Source organism: Rhineura floridana, chromosome 10 (genome assembly GCF_030035675.1).
Source record: "Rhineura floridana isolate rRhiFlo1 chromosome 10, rRhiFlo1.hap2, whole genome shotgun sequence".
In the NCBI taxonomy this organism is placed as follows: Eukaryota; Metazoa; Chordata; class Lepidosauria; order Squamata; family Rhineuridae; genus Rhineura; species Rhineura floridana.
Genome location: NC_084489.1, coordinates 34,334,962 through 34,357,025, shown reverse-complemented (window position 1 = coordinate 34,357,025; position 22,064 = coordinate 34,334,962). Strand labels below are relative to the sequence as shown.

General features: G+C 41.2%; 1 protein-coding gene across 11 annotated transcripts in view; it reads right to left on the bottom strand.

The window, feature by feature from the left end:
* The window catches only part of SATB1 (SATB homeobox 1), a 185,473-nt gene that overhangs the window by 93,604 nt on the left and 69,805 nt on the right, over nucleotides 1–22,064 (bottom strand). For all 11 annotated transcript variants that reach the window (XM_061586745.1, XM_061586754.1, XM_061586748.1 and 8 more), the window contains one exon: nucleotides 7,007–7,118. In XM_061586745.1, the coding sequence (XP_061442729.1) occupies nucleotides 7,007–7,118 (112 nt within the window). The remainder of the gene's footprint in view (nucleotides 1–7,006; nucleotides 7,119–22,064) is intronic.

The window sequence follows — 22,064 nt, the reverse complement described above, 5'->3', positions numbered from 1 at the left end:
TACCATCCTGCCATCACATATAGCTCCCCAGCCTGTGAGGTTGGCATCCAACGTGATGAGCACTTGCTGAGGGTCGTGAAACAGGATTCCCTTTTGCAGATTGGGTTTGTGTATCCATCATCATAGAGAGTGACGAACCACTGGTGATAGCAACAGCCTTCGGTGATGCCCACCCACCATGTTGCTTTGGAAGGGCAGTAGCAAGCACTGCAGGGGCTGTGAGTGGTGGCGTGAGACCATCAACCCTAGAGCCGCTGCTAATTGCATGAGGTTCACTGAGGGAGAAGACAGGAGGTGTAACATCATTGAATGTATTTTGTTTATTCTGTTCTGAGCCAGTCTTACTACTCCATGCTTTGCATCTATTGTGGCTCCTAGATGCACTAGGCAATGCGTTGGCACAACTGGCTCTTATAGTGATTGATCAGAAAGCCATGGTCCTTCATGCAGGCTAATGTGATATGTAGATCTTCCCATGATTTGTGAATTGATGGGGATCGATCAATTTGGATAAGCTGAGACAGAAGATGATATGAACCTTGCAGGGGGGAGAGGATGTGAATTCGAGACATAGTCTGTGTCAGAGGATATGCAGTACCCACTGGTCCGATGAAATCTCTCTCCATTGATGGGCAAACCACTGGAGGTGATCTCCCACCAGGATGGCACTGGCGTCAGAACTGACATTTATTTCAGTGCATTTGGGGTGCGAATCCCACCCTGTTGGAGAACTGCTGGTTGCCCTTAACCTGGCAGCACTGTCTGTTCCATAAGGGTCGGCTAGGGCAACCCTCCGTCGCTCTTCCCAATGACCTGGAACCTCAAAAGGATTGGGAAGTCTAGTAAGTGTGGAAGGACCTCTGAAAGGATCTCCTGTCCTCCCTTCTCCTGGTTGATGGCATCACCTTCTTCTTTTCTTTAGATTCCAGTACGCCCACTAGGGCTGTGTCGTCAAACAGCTTGCCCCCTACATAGGGTTCTGAGGCTAAATTAGAACAAGTGGTGGGATCTGTGTCCCAATGGTGCAACCAGAGCGCCCTTCTAGTAAAGATGCTGGCCGCCAGGGACTGTGCTGACAATTGCATGGCGTCCATAGATGCATCTGCCATGAAGGTCACCACCAGGGAGATTTTTAGTAGGGACTTGCAGAGTCGAGCTGGGTCCTGCTGTGGGCCATCCAGTAAGTCTTCCAACTAGAGGAGGGAAGCCCTTGCAAACACTGAGAAGGCTGATGCCGCCCTGAGTGATAGCGGACTAGCCTCATGGATTCTTTTAAGCCCTTGATCCATTTTGCATTTTGTAGGGTCCTTAAGACGGGCATCTGAGTTCTTCGGGTTCAAGGACAGGTGTACCAAATTTACTGTGGGGGCATCCACCAATGGGACTTTCAGCTGATCCATAAGCTGTTGCTCCAGTGTACAGTATTTGTTAGCAGCTGGCATTGACTTCTTAAACTGTAGCGGGACATCTAATTCCGATTTGAATACCTTTGGTAGCAAGGACCGTTGGGTTGGGCTTTGGATTCAGACACATGATAGAAACCCTAGATGCCACCTGGGCTGGAGGGTCTTCTGGGGAATTCAGACTCAATGCTTCCATTGTCTTACATAGAAAGGAAGGAAGTGAGGATCCTTGGAAGATCCTGTTGGTAGAGACCTCTTCAGATTCCGAGTCCCTGCTCCACTCTTCTTCATCCAAGACAATAAGCTCATTGTCTGGGTCTGGGCAGTTTCGTGGGGGTCCGGTGATGCACAGTTGGGTGGTGGTGGTCTTGAGATTATCGGTGCATGCGTCAGATTGGAAGGGTGTGACAGTTGTGCCCTCTCCGAGGTCTGGGTAAACCGTCTAGCTGCCCTTCTGTCTTTTCCAGGAAGCTGCGCAGGGGCTGCCAGAGCCAACTGGTTTTGGGCTAAGTTTACTAGGAGGGATTCCCTTTAATTGTTGAAGCATTAGTGTGAGAACTGAAGTTGCAGTGTTTGAGCATGGCCAGATCCTGCAGGGGTGGGCACTGCCTGGGGGTCTCCTGAAAACTTGAGAAGACCTCTGGAGAAGATGTGGTGGAGAAAATGTAGTTTAAAGATGTAAGAGGCTGTCCCCCTTCCTCCTCAGAGAGAGGTTCCTGGTCTCTATGCGATCTGCAGGCAGAGCTGTGGGTGTCCTATGCAGTCGCTCCACATCTATGGCCAGCCTCCTCTGATGCCCCACATTCCAGTATATTTGACTCAGAATATGAATCCTCAGGAGCCATCCTGCCCATATGAATACACGGCTCAGCAACCTCTTGCCTGCTGGTGGAGGAACAGGCTACTGCTGACTCGGCAACTATATCTTATGTCTGGCAGTCTGGGACAGGCAGAAGTGGTTTGGCCTTTTCGGCTGAAACAGCTGATTTTGTGGTTGCTTTTTCCATAGGAACCTATGGTGTGGGGCTTACAGGGGCAGTAATAAGATGCAGAGTCTGTGTGGAGGCCAGTGATCAAATGGTGCGAGGTGGCCATGGGTGACTGAGTTGGGCCTGTCTCTACCTGTGCTGAAGGCATGCGATGGAGGAGGGTGCTAACAGTGGGCCAGTAATGGAGGCTGCAAAGGCTGTGATAGGCCTGCTGCAGCCTGTGCTGCGGATTAGCGGTGAGGGTGGAAGCGGCTAGATGGCAGGTGACAGCAACAAATGACTCCATTGGGCCTGGGCGCTAGCGGCGGGCTGGTAATGGCAGCTGTGAAGGCTGCGTTCGGCTTATTGCAGCCTGAGCTGCAGATGGGCGGTGGGGTGGAGGCAGTGAGGTGGTGGCTGACGGCCAGAAATGGTTCCTAGGCTGTAAACGGCCTAGGAGGAAGGAGAAGCGATGTGGGGGTGAGCGGCCAGATGGCTGCTTGCAGCCGAAGAATGCTTCCCTAAGCTTGTTGCGGCCTTGGGTGAGACGCGGAGAAGAGCCGTTTTGCCGCCAACTGGGCTACCGCCGCTACTGGAGGAGGGGCGATGCCCCGCATTCCAGAGGCTCCAGCACCTGAAACATGGAAGCCCCTCCCGGTGCCTGATGGGATCACAAGGCTTTGGGTTGGAGGGAAGAAAAGGGGGGCTCCCTCCCTTGTGGTCAAAACGCCACAGTTCCCCTTTCTTTCAACACTATTTTTTTAAACACCTGGGAAAGGGGAGGGGATAACACAACTCAAAACAAGAGGAAATAAAACTATAACAAACACACACAGAGATACAAGCCTGAACCAATAGAGCAAAGACAATCGTCTTTGGTGAAGGCAGAAAGAGAACTGTGGCTGGGAGCTAGAAAGCAGGAAGTCCCTGCAAAATCGAACAGCACTCTTTTTGCCTTCAACCACTAGGTGGAGCTAGCTACCCACTTGAGGTCATCTTTCCATACACAGAAGAAGAATCTCAGCTCTGCAGGTGACTGGCCCCTAGTATGTACTATACAACCACGAACTTTTCCTAGCATACATAAATCCTTTAGGCCAAAGATGCCTAGCCTATGGCTGTCCAGAATTTCTTGGACTTCAGCTCCCATCACACCCTGCCTGCATGGACAATTATCAGGGATAATGGGAGTTGTTCGTCCAAAAAACATCTGAAGGGCCACAGGTTATCCACCCTAGCGTTATGAATTGATCTTTTCTGTAAATGCTTAATCTGGAATACATAGATTGGTATCCAAGATGTTGGGCACATAGTTGGCTCCAGACACAATATAAAATGTGCTAGCTGAGCTGACAGAGGTGGTCTCGGATATACTGTTGAGATCCCCCAGACTGTTGGTTCTGGGGGATGTCAACATCCATGCCGAGGCCACCTTATCCAGGGTGGCTCAGGATTTCATGGTTTCCATGAAAACCATGGGACTGTCCCAATATGCCATTGGCCCAACATATGCAGCAGGGCATACTCTAGACTTAGTTTTTGCAGCTGGACATGGAGATGTTGATATGAATGTGGGGGGCCTTACATCAGTCCCTCTGTCATTGACAGATCACTGCTTGCTGAAGTTTAGACTTACAGTGGCCTTTTCCCTCTGCAAGGGTGAGGGACCTATTAAGTTGGTCCGCCCCGGAAGACTAATGGATCCGGATGGTATCCAAAGAGCTCTGGGGAGTTTTCCGGCTGATAGGGCTGGCACACCTGTCGAAACCCTGGTTGAACTGTGCAATACAGAAATGACCCAGGCGGTTGACATGATTGCTCCTGAGTGTCCTCTCCTGCGTAGAGCTTGTACGGCTCCATGGTATACCCCAGAGCTGACAGCGATGAAACAATATAGGAGACAGCTTGAGTGCAGATGGAGACGAACTCCTAGTGGATGCAATTACATACTGGTAAGTGCCTATGGTAAGCTGTATTTAGGGGCAGTGAGGGCAGCAAAAAAAACAGTATTTTGCTGCCACTATCAAATCATCAATCTGCCACCCAGCACAGCTCTTCAAAATTGTCCGGGGGCTATTACCTGCTGGCCCCAAGGACATGGTAGAACCATCTGAGGCCCACTGTAATGAATTTACTAGGCACTTCCAGGATAAAAACTTTAGCATCCGCCAGGACTTAGACTCTAGTGTTATAGCAGGTGAATCAAGTGGGGTATCCAGAGCACAGCCTTGTCCTGATTCCTTGGATGAGTTTCAGTTGGTACAGCTTGAGGACGTTAAGGTGCTTGGACAGGTTTGTGCGACCACTTCTGTGCTGGATCCTTGCCCTTCTTGGCTAATAAAAGCTAGCAGGGATGAAACAGCTGGCTGGGCCAGGGAAGTGATTAATGCCTCTCTGCAAGAGGGGATTGTCCCTGGCGCCTGAAAGAGGCGGTAGTGAGACCACTCCTGAATAGACCCTCCCTGGACCCAGAAAATCTTATTAAATATAGGCCAGTAGCAAATGTTCCATTCCTGGGCAAGGTCCTTGAACGAGTGGTGGCAGGCCAGCTCCAGACACTCTTGGATGAGACCAATTATTTGGATCCATTTCAGTTAGGTTTCAGGCCAGGTTTTGGCACGGAAACAACCTTGGTCGCCCTGTATGATGACCTCTGTCGGGAGAGAGACAGGGTTAGTGTGACTGTTGATTCTCCTTGATCTCTCAGTGGCTTTCAATACCATCGACCATGGTATCCTTCTGGGAAGATTGGCTGAATTGGGAGTGGGAAGGACTGTATGGCGGTGATTCCACTCCTACTTGATGGGTCGACTCCAAAAGGTGCTGCTTGGAGAACATTGCTCAGCACCCTGGACTCTTCAGTCTGGGGTTCCACAGGGGTCAGTTCTGTCCCCCATGCTAACATCTACATGAAACAGTTGGGTGCGGTCATCCAGAGCTTTGGAGTGCATTGCCATCAGTATGCTGATGACATGCAGCTCTATTTCTCCTTTTCATCTTCTTCAGGTGAGGCTGTTAATGTACTGAACCGGTGCCTGGCTGCAACAATGGACTGGATGAAGGCTAATAAACTGAGGCTCAATCCAGACAAGACTGAGATGCTGCTAGTGGGTGGTTCCGGATGGGGTTGCATTCCTCATGAAGGGGCAGGTTCGTAGTTTGGGGGTTCTCCTAGAACCATCTCTGTCACTTCAGGCTCAGGTAGCCTCGGTGGCACAGAGTGCCTTTTACCAACTTTAGTTGATGGCCCAGCTACGCCCCTATCTGGACAGGGATAACCTGGCTTCAGCTGTGCATGCTCTGGTAACCTCCAAGTTAGATTACTGCAATGCACTCTATGTGGGGCTGCCTTTGAAGACGGTTCAGAAGCTGCAGCTTATGCAAAATGCAAGGGCCAGATTGGTAACAGGGACCAGACGGTTCGAACATATAAAACCAATTCTGGCCTGCTTGCATTGGTTGCCTGTATGTTTCCTAGCTCGATTCAAGGTGCTGGTTTTGACCTATAAAGCCTTACATGGCTTGGGACCACAATAACTGATGGAACGCCTCTCCGGATACGAACCCACCCGTACACTACGTTCAAGATCCAAGGCCTTCCTCCAGGTGCCTACTCCAAGGGAAGCTCGGAGGGTGGCAACAAGTGAGAGGACCTTCTCAGTGGTGGCTCCCAAATTATTGAATGATGTTCCTGACAAGATGCACCTGGCGCCAACACTGTTATCTTTCTGGCACCAGGTCAAGACTTTCCTCTTCTCCTAGGCATTTTAGCATGTGTTTTTAAATTGCTTTTTTAAAAAAATGTGTTTTTAAATGTGTATTTTTGTTTTTAATGTTTTTAATTGTTGTAAACCACTCAGAGAGCTTCGGCTATGGGGTGGTATACAAATGCAATAAATAAATAAATAAGATACATATGTACATCATATCACTGACCGCAATGCAATTTGAATCAGATTATCTATAGACATTTGTCACTGGACTCTGATGTGACTTTGTAGAAACATGAAGCATCCAATATCAATAAGGATTTCTTCTGTTTTCACTGTTTTGTACATTATAAACTTAGTAAACTCACCACATGTTTCAGTAAACCCTATAATGTATAAGAGAGATGCAGGGACCATATACACAGTCAAAAGAATCTTCGGGCTACAGGGTTCACTGAGAAACCACGAACAAAAATATGTATTCATTCATTCTCAACTCCAGAGGTTGTTTTCATCAATTAGGATTTTCAGTAATCGTAACTAATGATACAGTCAGCATTATAATCCATGCTATGATGGGCATGTGGCAGACTAGTGTAAACAGACAGACTTGATTTAAAATGTTAAAATCTGAATTGTGTTTGATAATTAAAATATTAGATTCACTTTATTTCTAAAACTATGAGAAAGCTACTGGGTATCAGTGTGTCCATATTAATAAAAACTATTTTGAAAATGATATTAACATTCAGGCATTTCTTCCTCTTCCCTGTCTAGACTCTGCAAAATGTGTTATGGAAAAAAGTTTTTCTAAACTCATGTACCTATCAGAGAAGACAAGTTCAAATTTCCAGAATTCAAATAAACTTAAAATGTGTTATAAGCATGTAGTCACCATTACTTCAGCTCTTATCTTCTTGCTTACCCATCATATCTTTTGCCTTCTTGAAATGTTTATACCACCTCCCAAATTCCTGACATTTTGCTGCCGAGACATTTGCATAGTAAGTGCTGTTCACAATGGAAGAAATCATACTCTGAAAAGGAGGGGGAAAGCATCCATATTATTGAGATGTTGAACAAAAGAAGTTATTTTAATTATCTGATGGATAATATTTTAAGACTCAACACCATATTGAATTTTAATTCTTTAGATTGTAGATATTTGTGCTGGTATCTTTGACAGAAACACCAGCATACCATCCCTGGTAGAAATGTCATTATATATATACCATGACACTCTGTGGGCTGTTTTTCCACAGAAGCATACGTGTGTTAACACATTCTCTCCCTTGTGTTAAAAATCATGTAAAGTTTTTGTTTTGACACATTTGAAAGATATAGTCAGGTAATGAAAATGGCATGTGTGAAGAAACTCTAAAACTATAATTAATGGCTGGGATATCTAATTATTAGTCCTACTGAAGTCAACTACAAGAATCAGTTTCGTTGTATTCATTTGTATTATCTCACTATGCAAACCCAAAATACTCTCTAGCAGTATTTCTACAAAGAATGCCTTTCTATACTTTATTCCCTCTTATATGCTGCCTCTTTCCCCACTAACCAAGTGCTAGCTATTTTTAGTTTTCAGATGCAAGAAGATTCAGATTCCGTCATATAGACAATGGGAATATTAATTTAATCAGATTAATCTTGAGATATTAAATTAATACTCCCATAGTCTATCTGACAGATTAATGGATCCACTATCTATTCATAACAGAGATGGTAGCGGAGCTTGTTAAACCAGGTACTAAAGCCTAAGTAGCATTTTTTTTCTGATTTGCAACTCCAACCTTCTCTTTCAGAGGACATAATTTAGTTTTAGGGTGTGGAACAGAACATTAGACTTTCCTCCCATCTCTACAGATGTAGGTGAAAAGGCATGTAATTTATTTAATCATAATTATTACAATGAACCATTGGGCCTTGATCAGATGTCTACCTTGTTTGTATAGCTACTTTTATTTTATCAGTCTGTAAAGATGGAAGACAGCATTTCAGAAAAGTAGGAGGACTGTGTATGGTGAAGCAGTGGTATGTTGCAGAAATCATAGAAGTCCAAATTCAAAGTGCCAAGATATTAGCACTTGAGGGACTTTTCAAGCCTCTCAGATGACAGATGGCTGTCAATCTTGTTGTCACGTGCATATCAGAAAAATAGCTAAAAGATTATTGTTGTCAACTCTTTACAAGGTAATCTTATGTTCATTCAATTTCACATGAAAAAGACTTTTTTCGCATATGTATTTTATCTTTCAAATATACAACTCCCAAGTGAATATATTTAAAGGTTTACACTGAGGTTTTCTGTGTCTGTGTTTTAACATTTTTATTTCAGCTTCAAACATTTTTCACATTAACTTATATTAACTATTAGGCAAAAAGATTTGCAAAGAAGTAGAACTATTTAGTTATTTTCTCCATACTGTTTAGGCTGTGAATAGATTAAAAATATATAGGGAAAAGAACTAACATAAAATATAATAAGTTATAGTGTCACAAATATGTTTATATAAGACCTTGTAGTAGCTTTTGCCCTTTCCTGAAAGAAAAAAACTTTTGAAGAAAATTTTGGCAATCAATTTAAACTGCCAACAAAACTGTCTCTGTATATCCATCGCAAGATTGCAAAGTACCCAAATTTATACATACAGAGTACTTGTAGTTCTTTTTCTGAGAGTCTGATGAAGATTTGATCTGAAATGGTGCCACCTTTGCAAAAGCCCCTCTATACTGGGATGCTACCACCTGCCACAGACTAAGCCTTCTTTTCCAGCCAAATGCATTATTTATAATTATCTTTTCCGTAACTGTGTGTCAATGGAGAGTGATTCCCCCCCAAGTTCATTTTTGGTTCATGTAGACAGCTTTAAAAATGTATTCTATATTCTGAATCCTGTCCTCTCATAATGAGGAATAAGGTGGCATCAGTGTACTTTTGTATACTTGTTGTGATTTTAAGGGGAAAAGTTATCAGAGCTCTTGTCTGTTTTTATATTCTGATCACTTAGAAGACAAAAGAAGGTTTCTCTCTGGGTGTAAGAAAGCTTTTTAGATTTGATCCATTCTTCATCAATTAATAGAGCAGTTTTTAGTTGGCCTTTCTTAACTATGACCTGTAGATTCTCTTGCATCATAAATGGCTTATGATTAAAACTGCATTGTTGTTCATTCTGGGAAACAACAACAAAAAACGTTAATCAGGTCAGTTCAATTATCTAAACCAAAACTGCTCATGCTTTGCTGCCAAATCAACCAGCCACTACAAAATCTGTTATCTGTGATTACTCAGCTTGAGGTCACAAAACCACTTGTCCTCCACTGTCCCCAAATCCCTCTCTACCATCTTTAAGGTTTACACCTTAAGTATTATTCTTACACACCTGTAAAGAAGACTAAGAGCAGCTTCAGGAAATAAGACAGTGATTTAAATATTTACAAAAAGTGCTATCTTTTGCCTATCTGACCTAGGAGGAAACTTAAGAAGGTGATGTTCTAAGATGACTGCATGAGCACAGATATTAGTCTATATTTGTGTGTGCAAAATATACCCTTCCAAATGTATAAAAGAAAAGACTATGAAAGTTTTGGCTTATTGTTTAAAGTAGATATGAAAAAAGAAGCATTTATACAACTGGCTCATCAGTGCTGAAAGCTTTCAAGCTTGATCAGCAGAGGGGGCAAGGGCTACAAAAACTTATTTACACAATTATCTAAATACGATTAAACAGCTGATGGACAAATATTAAACTGGAAAATGTATAGTCATTTCAGCTTAATGTAATCCTCTTTCTGTAAACACCCAAGATGATTCCCCCCCCAACTAGAATAGTCCTGACATCTCATAAGCCTAAGGGTGAATAGCAAAATATTGTTTTTGATAGTTATAAATATTCAAAAGACATGCAGACCATCTGCTTTCATAATACAGGTAAAGTAAGACTGAAATGGTGAGTGCTTTGGAAAAATGGTTCTTTTAACAAAGTCTTCTTCTCCTCAAAAACTATAAAGACAGATGTCAAAAGCTGTTTATACATGGTAAGTAGGAGTGCACAAGATGCAATATTCTTTTTACGTACAGAGCTTGCTGGAGAGTTTTCTTATTTCTTCCCATCTGCGTATTGCAACACATTTCAAGGAGTTAAAAACATTTTTTTTAAAATATGTAGATCTCACAAATACCCAAAAGCATGGCTATCTGGATTATGAATGTTAATTAATTTCAGCTAAGAGATTTCCCCCCTCTATTGTAAAGTAAGTATGGATTTGAAATGGCATGCTCTAGGTAGAAGACAATGAAAGAATTAAACAAGGTTAATTGTATAGTCAGGGCCAGCTCCAGGAATGTCGGGGCCCTTGGGCATCAGCTTGACCTGGGCCCCGGCATGTGTGTGTGTGTGTGCCCCCCCACCTACCTGTCTGCTCTTTTACCATTGCCCTTAGCGAAGATGGCGGCCGAGGTCTCCCTAAGAGGATGATGCCTCCACCACCATCTTTGTTGATGGCACGTGTGCGTGTTATGCACGCATCTCTGCCATCAACTAAGATGGCGGCAGGGGCTTCAGTGCCTTAGGGAAACCATGGCCACCATCTTCATTAAGGGCAAGGGTAAAAGACAGCAGACAGCGAGGTGGGAGGACGTGGGGGGTGCGGATCATGGAAGGGGGGTTGAGGGCCCCCCTGTAGCTCCAGTGGCCGTCGGGCCAGTGCCCCACCTGGCCGCCCTTTAGAACAAGCCCTGCGTATCATGTCCTGTCACTCACTATTTCCATACCAGCACCTTGCACATTAAGTCAGCATCTGTTTAATTCAGTTTGCTATAAGCAACCAAGTCGAATTTTTTTCCAGATAAGGTTTATTTATGCTTCATTATTAATCACACTATCTACGAGTAGGCTTATAACAACATAATGATTTTGTCAAGTAGCAAGTTAAAAGATACCTTATCTTCTGAGCAGAATATTGAGAGCTGCCCATAAACCCTTACAGTCAATTTTCAGAACTGAAATATTATCTTGACAGTAACCTTTTAATGTATCATATTAATGATACAGCAGTGTTAAGCACCTTATTTTTATAATTCTCAATAAAAGGGACATTTAATGAACGATCTGTCAAAGTACTGATTTCTTGTCTTTTCCCTGTTGCCACCCCCATGTACTCTGAAAGGCTGTTCCCAATTCTGTAAATTCTGTTTCTATATATCACACACACTGAGGGGATGGAGTGGGGTAACAGACCATTTCACACTTTAGTATTTCTGATACTGGGGTAAGTCTCCATGTTGGGGATAAATGAATACTGACTTAAGATTCACACTGCATATATTTGAAGCAAAAACAAATCCCAATTCCCTCCCCCCCAAAAAATTTTTTAACCTTGCCCATGATGCCTGCACACATTACATGCTTCTTTCTACAAGGGAGTGGAACCTATATAGATGTTAGAAAAAGTAATGAGAATTTGTAAGTATTAACAGTACATTCAGTGTTCCTATCAAATGTCCAATCAATGATGTTTCTAATCCTATGTTCAAATGAAGCTGTCACCAGGATGTGAGCAGCATAATTCTCCACCTGTCACTATGACTCCTGAATCTTCTGACATATCTTCAAGAATGGCTCCAATTCACAGTGCACTGCAGTAGCCAATCCATGAGGGTTACAATGTTGTAAGTTATGGCAGCTAATTCCTGTTTTCTCTAAAGTGACACAGAGAGTTATTAGATGCAACTGATAAAAGGTCACCTGGACATAACTGTCACTACTCTGATGAACCAACAACGATGGATCAGAGAGGAGGAAGCACTCCATCCTATGAGTTAACTTTACATAGTCTAATTATGAAATTGCAGACAAAACATAGCAATATGAGGACACAGATTTTAATTTTTTCATGTTTAAATGGCAATGTCTTGTCATTTTTCAAGAAATATTACTGTACCTGAGACAGCTCTATCCTTTAAAATCCACACTGTCCGAGACATTTATGGAACTACAATGATAAAAAGGAGGAGGAAGTCCTTTCCCGCAAGTTGTGGCACTTAAAGCTAAAATGCAATTAGCAGCAGGAGTCTATGAAGATGACCAAAGTGAGACACAGATATCCCCATCCCAAATTTATTGTGCCAAACATCTATTACCATGGTAAAAGCTTTAGCCTGAACTAAGCCTGGTCTCTTGTTCACATAACTTTTATTTTGCAGCTTTAAATCAACAGTTTGGATTAGCACTCAGTGACCAATTGTGCAAATAAGTTTTGTCAAGCACCAGAATGCTCTGCACAATACTGTGACAACATTCATAAAACATTGACACATGGAAAACATATTTCAGTCAAGTGACTGATAGCCTTCAATCTATGCAAAGTTAATTTGACCAAAGGAAAGAAAACCCAGTATGAGGTACTTTTAATTGCATTAGTATTTCAGCCTTTATCTACAGATTTAAAATAATCATTTGGTACAGCCCCGGTGGGACTATATCACTTCAGATTAGGACACATTTAAAATATTCTCACATATTAAAAAAGAACATTTCCTGCAGTTTAAAAACTAGTGTTATCAGGCAAACCAGTCTGATACAGGGCTCATCCAGATGTCATTTTTACTGTGCATTCATTGTGATTTGTATTAATGATGGTATTGGGGCAGTTATATGTCTATTTTAAGTTTGTAAAAGTTCTGGGGCAGACATACCGCTTAATTTCCAATAGCTGCATGTCCTGTAACCTCTTGCTGAAATCCTGTAACTTTTCATACTACAAATGTTCAGGATGTTTTTTTTGTCACGCTTTTGTTGTACTATAATGCAGGAGTGCCCCTCCCAACAGCAATAATGTGGTTAACACTGGGGAAGCATCACAGAACAACTAATAAAGCGGAATGATGTGTGGACAGTCCAGTATAAATCCACAACTATTCTTGCATCGATTACATGGTGCAGGATGCACCTACAAAAAACCTTCACCAGTCTGGATAGGTCTATCATTCTCTGGTGATGTTTTGTATATAGGAAATATTTTATGGGTGAACATTTTTGGCATAAATAGAGGCTTTGGGGGGGGGTTGATATTGCCCTCACTCTGAATTACCTTCATTTGATCTTAACAGCCACCATGTAGCCAAAATCTGAATTGGCTACATGATGATGTAACTGTTACTAGGCATAAGGTAAACTGTTTCAGGCAGTGGAGGGGGGAGAACTCTGACTAGAGCTTGCTCTGGACCATCATCACTTCTTCAAAAGAAGTACTAAGGGCAGCACTATCTGAATTCCTCAAGGGAATGCATTTCCATTATGTGAGCACTTATGACTTCTTTCATTCTTCCCCCCCCCAAAAAAAAATCATTTAAGGGGACACATTTTGTAGAAGAAAAAACCTTCAATGAACGTGCCCCCACTTCAGTTCAGCACCAATTTTTCTACATGAGAAAACCAATTCAAATAAGAATGGCTAGCATTCGGCTAAAAATGTGTTTTGTATTAGGAATGTATAAAATAGCTGGGATAAACTATGAGGAAATAACATTACAGTATTCCAAGCTTCCCCCAAGCCTGATAGGGTGCAGAGAAAACTGAAATGAACACTACTTGTAGTCTTGATTTGCTGCAACTCCTGTTAAAGCGATCCCCTAAATTTGTATTTCATCATTCATCATGTAAGGTAATTTTCACTAGGTAAAAAGCATAAAATGTATTGTCAGTAAGTTGCCTTGGGTGTTGCTGGTTTTACAAAGCAAAAAGCAGGAAGCTGTTCCATACCGTATGATGCTGATCAGCACAGGAGTCTGATAACCTCACTACTCTTATTAGATTACTTTTCATTCTTGGTCACAGCTTGTCATTAGCTTGGAGAGAGTTAAACCACAAGCCCAGGTACAGATGACACACTAAACCAAAGCCATGGCTTATTTCAGGAAGGCACAGCAGCAAATGACCAGAAAGTAGTGAGGCTGCTGTGATCTCCTGCCTGAGAATGGGCATGCTCGAGCTAAGACATGGTTTAACATGCAAACAAAGCCAATATAACCCCAGTATCATCTAGATTCCATTCAACAACTTATAGTCAAAATGTAGCAATCTTTATAAGAGCAATATCTTAAGTTCTTCATGTCCTGAAGTTCATATATGTCTAATAAATATTTTCTAGCATTACTCGGTAGTTTTAAAGATGTGTTAGAACCATCAGCTGTTACTATGGTTGAAGCCATTTACTATAGGCCATTGCTGGGCAGAGTAGGTGCTTATGTACTTCAATCAATTTATTTAGGCCATTTATAGCCTAGATTTATATACATTTCCAAACCAGACCCACAGTAATCAGTCTTAGGAAAAAACTACAAAACAGATGTTACTAATATTAGTATCTACCTCTCACTGTCATTTGTTCAAGGCCTTCCATATTGTGTGAAAATGGTTCTTCTAGCCCACCATTCTGTCTTCAAAGATCAGTCTCAGTTCCTTCACTATTTTATTATTTACATACCACTATTTATATACATGGCACTTTACACAGAACAGATATGACAAGTCCCTGTCCCAACTGGCTTACAATTTAAAACATATATATAGAAGCAACAGAGAAAGAGGGGAGAAATAGAGGCAGGGGCAGAATATGTGATTATTACTTCTATTTTGGCTTAATTACGCTAAATTACAGGGACTAGGGGGATGAGGGACTGGAAGAGAAAGATGATATAGCAAATTTGTTTTCTGTTGCTCCAGAGGGTAGAATCTAAACCCATGGCTTCAATTAACTAGAAAGAGGGTTTAAACTAAACGCTAGGAAGAACTTCCTGATGGCATGATCTACTGAACAGCGATCTACTGGATCTACTGAATCTACTGATGGCGTGATCTACTGAACAGTGAAACAGCCTCAGAAAGTGCTACACATTCCTGTGCTATATGTATTAACTAAAGGCTGGACGGCCACCTATCATAGAATAGTAGAGTTGGAAGGAACCTATAAGGCCATCAAGTCCAAACCCCCTGCTCAATGCAGGAATCCAAATCAAAGCATTCCCGACAGATGGCTGTCCAGCTACCTCTTGAATGCCTGAATCACGGATACTCTAGCAGTGGACTTCCTGTATCAGCAGCATGTTAGACTAGATGACCTATGAGATCCTTTCCAAAATTATGATTCTATAAGGTGCTATTAATCCACTCCTCTCTCTAATTGAGACTCAAAGGGAGGTAGGATTGACACCAACCTCACATTGATTAAGATAAAGAAAGAATTAGGACCCAAGACTCTGTCCTAATCTTTAGACAGGTATTCAAATGCTGGATAAATTGTTCACGGTCTTAACTCCAGCACTAGTGCTTTATATTACAGTGTAAATGCTAGGATTTTTGTATCATATACCATACAACTAACCATGGTACAGTCATTACGAGTTAAAATTAACTTAAGCATATACAATCCTTAATAGAACTATATCAAAAGGATGGACAAATAACTTTTAAGCCTAGATTTAAAAGCCTTGGTAGTCAAGAGTTGGTTTCACATCAATGGCAATGAGCTCAAAGACTAGACAACATAACAAAAGGCTCTGATGTTTAAGTTCTCTCTTATACATTTATAGTATTGACAACATTCTAAAATAAAACCTTCCAACAGAATGGAAAGCCTGTTTACAAAATAATTATTTAGCTTGTGAACTCTATTAAGTGAGCGTTCATAGCCAGGAACTTCTATAAACTGCATGAGTACAGCATTAAGAAGCAGTATCAAATTCAGGATTAAGAATGTCAGTTGAGCAAAACTGTATAGTATCTTGCTGCCTACACCTGATCACATTTAACACTGATATATTTCCTACCATAAATGACTTGTGTAGCATCTTCCCTTCCATTAAAAATAATTAGTTATTTCACTTTGGACTCATCATCTATGCCACAATGATCTTACCTTCCTATTATATCTTTGCAGTCCTGAAATATCTCTATTACTGCATTCAGATTAAAATGTCTAGTTGGTGGCTTTACAAGACAAAATCCAGATGCCACTAAATTCTTTCCTCTGGTGAATATAATGGGTTAGATCCAGAGTGTTCCTTCTGTGAATGAAAAGGGCTCCTTCTATTAATGGAATGGAATGAGATATGTGGAAACTCAGTATTGGAGACCTTTTGTACCATTTTGTAGGTCACCAACCCTCTGGATAAGGGGGGACAGGGAGAAAGGAATACGTAAAAATTGCCTCCACCCTTTCCTGTAGCATGAACAGAACTTTGCTGAGCACCGTCTGTTTCCAACTCATAATGTTGAGTTCCCTGTAAACTGGGAACCAAACTCAGTATTGTCCCCTTCCTTGTAACCTTAATCAGTATCAGCCATATTAGCATTCAAACACAAACAATACTAAACTACAATTACAGGGAAACAAGGAAAGGAAGAGGGATTTGTTCTAAAGAAGGAAATATGAAGGGGACGGAGTATGCATCTCAAGTCTGGCTCCTGATCTGTAAACCATGGTTTGCAAAGAGCCACAACATTATGTCTTCATTGAAAGTAAACATTTTAGTGGCATCTGGTTTTTTTCTTATATTTCAGTGAAACTATCTGTCACCTATCTCTACAAAGGAAATTCACAGAGATGGCCATTTCTATTGTGAAAACTATTTTTAGATTTACATCTCCTTATACTGAGTTTGAAACTTCAATGATTTTTGTGGGGGAGCAATCTAATACGCATGTACCTGGGAATAAGTCCCAATGAATTCAGGAGGACTTATTTCTGAAGAGACACGTGTAGAATTGTGCAGTCAATGTTCTACTTATCTGCACTGGAGCATTTTTCATCTCTAATTCATATCCTCTACTTTGGGTGACAGTTATTATGTGTTTAAGTCACTTCCCAGGTCTACGGTTTACTAAGGCTAAAATTAACTTTGACAACACAGTAGCAACCCTTCAGCCCAGCAAGACCACAATGTTGTGAAAACACTGTCAAATATTATTTTAAAGTGCCCACATAAAATGGAAACAGAGGTTTCCAAATTAAAAATGAATAGCAAATTAAAGCAGAGCTTAGAGCAGTAGTTTGTATAACAGAAATTCTTATCCAAAATGCTGTACTAAACCTGGCCGAACCTGAACTGAGGCCCTCAAGATTCTGTGCTTTCTCTACTGCAGCTGATGATCTCTCCAAAACACAAACTAGAGAGTGTCTATTATATATGTGTCAAGCATTATTTTAACATTTGCAAAAGCTAGTACATAAATTAGTGCTAGTGTATGTAGACATATTATAATGCATTTACAAGCCCTGTTTCCATTAATTACAAGTGTAATTTAAACAAAACAACCTCAGCAAACTAGAATTTGTTAATTTATAAATGGTAAAATTGTCATAAATTTAACACAGGTCAAAGTAAATGTTATTTTTTGTTAATTCAAAAACAAAGTCCAGCTTTAATTAGAAGTTTTTTATTACTGTTAGCCACCTTAAGTCTTTTTGGAGTAATAGGAAGAATAGAAAATTTTAAAATAAATAAAATAATAAATAAGCATATTTGATTCTAAGACGGATTCAACAAGAATATAGTCATACAAATATTTATTACAAACATTTTATGGGTGTTTTAACTAGCTTAATTTAAAAAGTTGCAGTTTAGCGTAAAGGGAAAAATGCTATCACTTTGTTCCCAATCTACTCTCTCTGGGCAGAAGTGAACAACAGAAGTCTCCAAACAGCAAGGCGTTCCACAGAGTAATCAGTCTCTTGTCCATGTAGAAGAAAATGCTTTCTTCTCCCATAGGACCATAGCTCAGATGTTTTTCTCAGTTCTTTTCCCACAAACAGATCCAACAGGGCAATAATGAAAGGGAGGGAAATTATGCTTGGTGCAGACTAAAATCCATGCGATCGAAATACTTGGTATCTGGTATGGACATTATACAGCATATATATGAGTCAACTATACAATTACCCACCTCTTTTTCCCAATTCTATATTTCGCTCTCACACAAACACAGGGTGGTATTAAATGAAGTCTTACTCAGAGTAGACCCACTGAAATTAATGAATCTGTTAATCATGGACATTAACTCCAATGGGTCTACTCTGAGTAGGACTTAGGTGAATACCACCCACAGTCATAGAATCTACATATCCCTCCAATCATCCCTCAGGGATACTTCCCACATAATTCCTCTCAGTGGAGGGGGGCAGAGCCTTTAAAAGTGAATGCTTGGTAGAGCCATGGAACATTCATGATTTATCTGTTTCTGTTCAAGTCTTTGCAATCTTATGCATATCTAGTTAAAGCTGTACCACACACACAAGAAGGAGATATCAGCAAACTTGGATAAACCTAATGTTTTCAAAACATACAAAAATACTTTGAAAGAAGCTCTTAAGTGGCGACTGGTTGGGAGTGATGCCAAAAACAGTCTAATGAAGACTCAATGGCCATGGAATCCTAATGACTGAGAGGGGAAAAACTGAAAATCAGATGGGAGGGTAAATGGAATGGAAAAGCTGAATGGTGGTCTAAAAACTGTAGACAGAACCATCTCATGGTTTGGATAGGTATTTCCTGGTCCATACTGAGAAGGTATTTTAAAAGTCTCCAGGGGCAGGGGTGAGAGCTTCCTACAGATATTAATGGAGAAATACTATTTGTTAATGTAGCTGAAATTGGGTACAAATGTGGCAGCCCCACTTCAAAACCCTTAAATTGGGAGAGGGCAACAGTCCAATGAGCATGCCCAGTGGGCAAAGTATGCTGACCTGTGGGAGGAGAGGAAGAAAATTGGGGTGGAACTGAATAGAGTGGCAGGAACCCTGAACAGAAGCCATTCATATTGCAACATTTTGTTGCAGGGCCCCACTTGTATTTAAAGATTTAAACTGCTTCCCAACCAATGTTTCCAAAGAATATCAAAGACAGAATGTAGGAACATAAAAGGAACATAGGAAGCTGCCTTACACTGAGTCAAACAATTGGTCCATCTAGCTTAGTACTGTCTACACTGACTGGCAGCTGCTCTCTAGGATTTCAGACCAAGGTCACCCCCCATCCCTGCCTGGAGATGCCAGGGATTGAACTTGGGACCCTCTGCATGCAAAGCAGCTGCTCTAACCACTGAGTTACAGCCCTTCTCCTGTCCTTTCCCCAATGTTACTCTGTTGCCTTGGGTACCCCAAAAAATGCAACACACAAAACCAAGCTGACTAGGGAAATGTTCTGAGCTTGAGTGGTATCTTTAATTCTGCCAGACGGCTCAAGTTTTTTAATTACAGTGAATTATTGTCCCAGGGCACTCCCATCACAGTGATTTGCGAGAGGGAGGTTGAAAGAAATATTTAAAACTATATTTGTTTTTCACCTGGATCTATACAGTTTCTTCCATTACCACCTCTTCCCCGTGCAAATCAAGGGAGAGATCTCTTTCCCGTAGAGAATAGGCTGGGGGGGGGGAGCACATCTCCCCATGAACAACCTTACGGTTACAGAGTTGTTCTTGCTGAGGGTGACATGTCTACCACTCCACGATCTTTTTCCATTACACCCACATGTACGAACCCTAAAATGGTAAAGTCCATCCTTACAGAATGACAGCAGCTATCATTCTGAAACTGGACGGGCTTCATCTCCTCAGAAGGTGTGATCATGCCTTCAAATTGTATCCCAAGTCCGACAGAAAATAAAATACTTTTTCTTAAAACACACACATGCCCCACACTCAAACTTTTAAAGGAGTCCTGCATGAAAACCCCATGATGCATCTGCCTAAAAAAGGCTTAATTCACTCTGGAGGGGCTCCTATGCTTGCAACTTTCAGCGACTTCTGTAACAAAGGAAAAAGGTTACAGTTATTTTTAGATTCCCAATTATAGTAATTTGAGGGAAAACAGGACTTCATTTTTAAGAGATCTAATTCAATCCCAAAACACAGGTTGAACTGGAAAGACACAGCAATTCTGAAATAGATACAAGCTGAATTTTGTGGCTAGTGCACACCCCTAATTATTTTAACCATGTGAATATAACATTACTGATATTTGCTCACATAAAAATACTGGAAATGACTCATCTACCAAGTCAGGAGAAAGTACCAGAACATTCCACAGGTGAACAAGCTAAAATGGCAACATGGGGGGGGGGGACTGAAGATCCACACATACATATCCATTCTTAAGAATTAGCAAGAGCATCACCAATAAAAAGTAGGCCAGAGTTATTTGTAAAGCCCAACACAGCTTGGGACCAGGAAACCTGAAAGATCATCTTTCTCCTTACATGCCCAGTGGATCATTGCGCTCTGCAGGTGAGGGTCTCCTGCAGATACCATCTTATCAGGAAGTCCATTCCTCACAATATAGGAAGTGGACCTTTAGTGTTGTGGCATCTACCCTTTGGAATTCACTCTCCTTAAATACTAGACAGGTGCCATCTCTGTTGTCTTTTTGGCACCTACTTAAGACCTCCACCTTTCAACTAGTCTTTTAAATAAGACCTTATCCCAGTCTGCATCTGTGCTGGAACTGTTTTTAAGATGTTTTTACAGTCTTTTAAAAAACAGGTTTTAAAAAATGTTTTAAAGATGTTTTGTTTTAAAGATTTTTTTTCCCTAAGATGTTTTTAAATATTTTTTTTACTGTTTTATCACTTGTTGATTGCTGCCCTGGGCTTCTTTTGGGAGAAAGGGTAGGATATAAATAAAATAAAATTTAAAAAATCTAAACTATATACATCAATGAATGTATATACATTCTTCTATTGGAGGAAGCGTGGGATATAAATCAAATAATAACTAACTAACTAAATATTGTTTCGGCCATGTGTGTAAATGGCTTGTAATCAACTGTGTCTGTAATCTAACCTCCTTGGTTGCTCAGGAGTAAAAGAGAAGAATGGACAAGAATGTGAAAGAGCAGGAAAGCAACTGGACATGTCTTCAGGAACCAAGTTTGTGTTGGTCTGTTTTCTTACAATGTTCCTATAGACCCCACACACACACCACTTCACTCTTTTCCCATTCCTATTCTCCACCTAAACCTTTGCGTTTTAATCCTACCTGGTATTACTTTGGTAGAAACAAACAAGAGGTCTGATAGTGTTCCTGGCTCCAAGACATTCCATAGACAGCGTGGAAGTTTGGCATACCACCAACTTTATCTAAACAATTATATATGGGTGAGCACCCATCCCCAGAAGCTTGCCTCATATTTAACTAATATTTCACAAGCTTTCTCTGTGAACTCTGACTAAATACACAAATAAAGAAATATTGTGGTCTTTCTGAGAGCTCTCCAAAAGCTTGGAAAGACCAAAATCAAGAAAATTCCTACCATCGCCGCCACTGCTGTTTCCATTAGCCCAACTGTCGCTCAAAACGTACCCTGGCAAAGTGGAGGCAAAAGCAGGAAGCAATTCAGCAACTGAAGAGGCCTATTCTTTAACACTTGGATGCTATTTGTAAAACATTTACCCAGTGCCTCCCAGCTCAATCCATTAAGCAGGCAGGCACTGGGAACTTTGTTTTCCAGTCAACAATCTATGTCCTCCAGGACTATCAAGTATATAAAAGATGGGGCCTGTTCCCTTACTGAAGCCCTCTGCATCAGCCCTCCTTGCTAGTGTACCTCTTCTTTGGAAGTGCAAGTTTGAGAAAGTTTTGTGAATACAGAAGGCTGAGTCATTACAAAGAGGCCCCAATCTTTAGGACTGGAAGGATAGCTTGTTGTTTTCATTTCTCAATTTCAGGTTTAGACACCACCACTATAAGCAATGATTTCAGGAAATATGACTCAGTAAGAAGCATCTCTGCCACACTAGCCCTCATCACACAAGCCAACATGCAAGACAGGGGCCTTCATTTACACTGGCCTGCCAGGTTATGTAAATTTATACTTTGCCAGCATCCATTTTTTAAACAGAGAAAAATTTAGAAAATGCTGACATTCTTGTCAATTCTTCTATTCAAGGATGAATTTGTTTGCAATTATGAAGGAGAGGA